The sequence below is a fragment of the Sphaeroforma arctica genome (assembly GCF_001186125.1).
Source record: "Sphaeroforma arctica JP610 unplaced genomic scaffold supercont1.3243, whole genome shotgun sequence".
NCBI lineage: Eukaryota > Ichthyosporea > Ichthyophonida > Sphaeroforma > Sphaeroforma arctica.
Genome location: NW_014037315.1, coordinates 1 through 3,779, shown reverse-complemented (window position 1 = coordinate 3,779; position 3,779 = coordinate 1). Strand labels below are relative to the sequence as shown.

The 3,779-nt window shown below is 45.7% G+C and overlaps 1 protein-coding gene across 1 annotated transcript; it reads left to right on the top strand.

The window, feature by feature from the left end:
• Nucleotides 1-308: 308 nt before the first annotated feature.
• Nucleotides 309-3,629, top strand: SARC_13403 (hypothetical protein; the record flags this gene model as incomplete). The annotated part of the gene is made up of 5 exons (XM_014292466.1): nt 309-554; nt 964-1,298; nt 2,434-2,593; nt 2,968-3,156; nt 3,462-3,629. Coding segments are annotated over 5 exons (1,098 nt in total), but the record flags the coding sequence as incomplete, so codon positions are not given.
• Nucleotides 3,630-3,779: the final 150 nt, after the last annotated feature.

Below are 3,779 nucleotides of genomic sequence, written 5' to 3'. Positions count from 1 at the left end.
ATCCTCTCATTCTAAGCACAGTATGCTCCTGCTATTTTGATGTTATCCTCTCATTCTAAACACAGTACACTCCAGCTATTTTGATGTTACCCTCTCATTCTAAACACAGTACACTCCAGCTAAGTTGATGTCACCCTCTCATTCTTTGGTCACTCAAATGCAATGCTATTTATCCGCCATGGGCTTCTTTCTCCTTCTTCTGTCGCACCGACACAATGTAAACCAGTCACTTCCTGCCCAGTACCTATTCTTCCTTTTGCCAAACCAAACCCTGAAACCCCTAAAACCTTAAAAAAAAACCGCCTAATAACCTCCAGACCTACCGCCACACCGACCACGTGGAGTTCGAGAGCTCGACCGTAGTGAACGAGTTTGTGAACTTTTGGCGCCAAAGTGGGGGTGCTCAACGGATGGGCTATTTATACGGCAGATATGAACCGTACGATGCGGTTCCGTTGGGTATCAAGGCGGTGGTCATGGCTCTGTACGAACCGCCGCAGACCAATGAGAAGGCGTCTCTGAGAGTGGACCCAGAAGCAGCCGCATACACTATGGTGGGTGGGTGGGTGGGTGGGATAGAGAAATGAAGTCTCACTTGTATGTGTGTGTGTGTGTTGGTGTGTATGAATGTATGCATACACGTGCATGTATGCATGTATGCCTGTATGGATATTTGTATCTACTGTACAGTGGAGTGCAGTAGGTAACAAACCGGTGGTCATGCCTATGTATGGATCCCGGCAGACCAGCTAAATGGCTTAAATGAACATACATAAATTGCATCGGTTGAGTCTAATACGGTTGGGTGTTCATCTGTATTCGAGACAAACTCGGCGTATACCGCTGTACAGAACCACAGACTATCTGTATGTATACACTCTCGTACCGGACTGCAGATATGCCCGGTTCTACTACTGAAAGGACTGTGTGCTAAACTCTGTATCTGAATGTTCTCTCCCACAGGCTATAGTCGATCGCGTTGCGGGGTACTTAGGTCTTCAGCGCGTGGGGTGGATTTTCACGGACCTCGAAGACGATAGTACGAACCAAGGCACAGTTCTGTACAAACGGCACGCCGACACATTTTTCCTGTCCTCCCTAGAGGCCATGACGGCCGCTGACTACCAAACAAGCTACCCCAATGCCTGCAAAGACGCGGAAAACGGCTACTTTGGGTCGAAGTTTGTGACCGTGTGTGTGAGTGGGGGTGATACGAATCATGTGGGTCTGGAGGCGTATCAGGTCAGCGATCAGGCCATGGCATTGTATAGAGACGAGTGTCTCAGACCCTCGAGAAAGTATGTGGCGGCATGGGAATACCTGCGTATAGATTTGTTTGTATATGCGTAAAGTTGTTTGTTCATGCGTGTATGGCTGTGTGTATGTGTATAGTTATGTTTATATATGCGTAAAGTTGTTGGTTCATGCGTTTATGGCTGTGTGTATGTGTGTATATTTCAAGTGTATTTGCTTGTATTCTAGATGCACTTGTATACGTGGATAGCTGCTATGTCCCATCCCCCATCCGCTGGGTGTTAGCTGATACTGGCAACTTCGAGCTGGGCTCATTGCGTATATATATTTATGGCATTTGTCATGGGCTGAGTGGGCCATTGACTTCTTGGACTGAATTGGAATTTACGTTCAACTGTTAATTCGGAACCTTCAAACGGTTTGACGTCAGCTCCTAATGTACGTAGTTATGGACACGTCGCGAGCTGTTTGGATATCAAATAGTCTTACGGGTCGTCTCTCCAAGACTGTGGCCTATTGTCGTATTCAAAAACACTACGTATCCACAGTTTTACTTGCTGCCGCGCTTCCTGTGGTTTTTGGTGGTGCATATATCTTTTCGGTTGCTTGTATGGTTCCTTCTTCATAGCTCTTACTAGTACGTTGTGTGGCTTTTGCATTCATCTACAAAGCCATCGCGAGTTGTATAAGCTCTAGTGTTATAACGATGGTGTCCCGTAGTTATCCTGTATGCTTGGTGGTACATATATCTTTTCGGTTGCTTGTATGGTTCCTTCTTCATAGCTCTTACTAGTACGTTGTGTGGCTTTTGCATTCATCTACAAAGCCATCGCGAGTGGTATAAGCTCTAGTGTTAGATGGTGTCCCGTAGTTATCCTGTATGCCCCGATTGTGCTTCGATGGACTGAGTTGAGACGTCTTCGACTGCTACTGCAGGTTTGCGCGTTGTGGAATGTCTGTATGACACTGTTAGTGTGAGAGATGAAGTACAAGCCTGAGTTATCCATTGCAATTCCATCCAAATTCATTCGAAGATGAATTCTTACAAGCACGTATGTAGAAGTATGTACACATCTCTTTATATTATATAGATTGATTCGGAGATGGTGTGTAGTGTGTGGTATGTGGGTTGGTTACCGTACTGTTATTGAACTGCGTCACATAATCCTCTGCTCACAGAATGGGGCGGGGTCGTATTGTGGAGTCGACCAGTGAGCAATACGTACCGGATGTCTTTTATTCGCACAAGAACGAATACGGCGTGGAGGAAACAGTCGCCGCCAAACCCTCACTGCCATTAGACTACCTGCTGGTGAACGTGAGCGTTGGAAGTCCGCAGGTGAGTTGTGTGAAAACGTACTGTTTTCTTTTTTTTACGGATTCGTTCTCTTTCTTTTACGGATTCGTTCTCTTTTCTTTACGGATTCTCAGCGCCTGTCAACAGATGCGCAGAGTGCTACTGTTGTTGTTGTTCGAGGCCCTCATTGTGGAGAGTGTGTGTGTGTGATCCGTTTTGTTTTATGTTGGTATGTCCGCGTACCCACATCGCGGCAAAGCCTCACTTTGACCCGAGCACTGCTGTATACCTTTGCTTTTGAGCTGGTACGAAGCACTTCTGTTATCTCTCGAGTATAGTTACTGTTCCCAGCAACCGCCGTGCGAAGTCCCACAAGTACACAGTCCTATCTCACAGTCCCCTCACTCATTCTCTAGGTACCTACACCAATGTTTACGGCTGCCGAAGGCAACAGCTTCATGCGCGAGCACAGAGAGGCTGTGGGCGATAGTCAGACACTCAAGGCCTTGTCAGCTCACCTGCGCAACGCCCCGTCCTTCCTCACAGCCGTGTCGGACTTCCATCTGCTGTGCTATCTAGCTACGTCGCCGGTGTTTGGCATTGGGGTAAGTGAATGTGTATGTGTATGTGTGGGGTTGTACGTGCAAGTATTCTGTGGATATCTACGTGTATGTATTGTATGGAGATGTGTGTGTGTTTGTCTTGTGTGGCGTACGTGTGTGTATTGGGTAGAGATATATGTGGATGCATTGCGTGGAGGATTACGCCTGTATGTACTTCTCTTTGACTGTGTCATTGTGTGTATGGTTGTGGCTGAACTCGTGCACAATGCTATGTGTACATATTCGTATACATGTATATTTATTCAACCGCATATATGCACCGTTGGCCTTATCTACCTTCACCTCAGGACAAGATCAAGGAGCTGTGTGAGGCTGTCAAAGACAAGAACGTAGCACTGACTAACGAGTGGCGGTCTCTCAACGAATGGAAGACCGTCGAAATGATGATGGACGAACCGGGTAAGCATTGGCGGATACGGTCATGTACAGAATATGCAGTTCACTCAAGATATTGAGTTACCACACGAAATGTTGTTATATACNGAAAAAAATGTTTAACACAATATATATATCATATATATATATACATATATATATATATATATATATATATATATATATATATATATATATATGTGTGTGTGTGTGTGTGTGTGTGTGTGTGT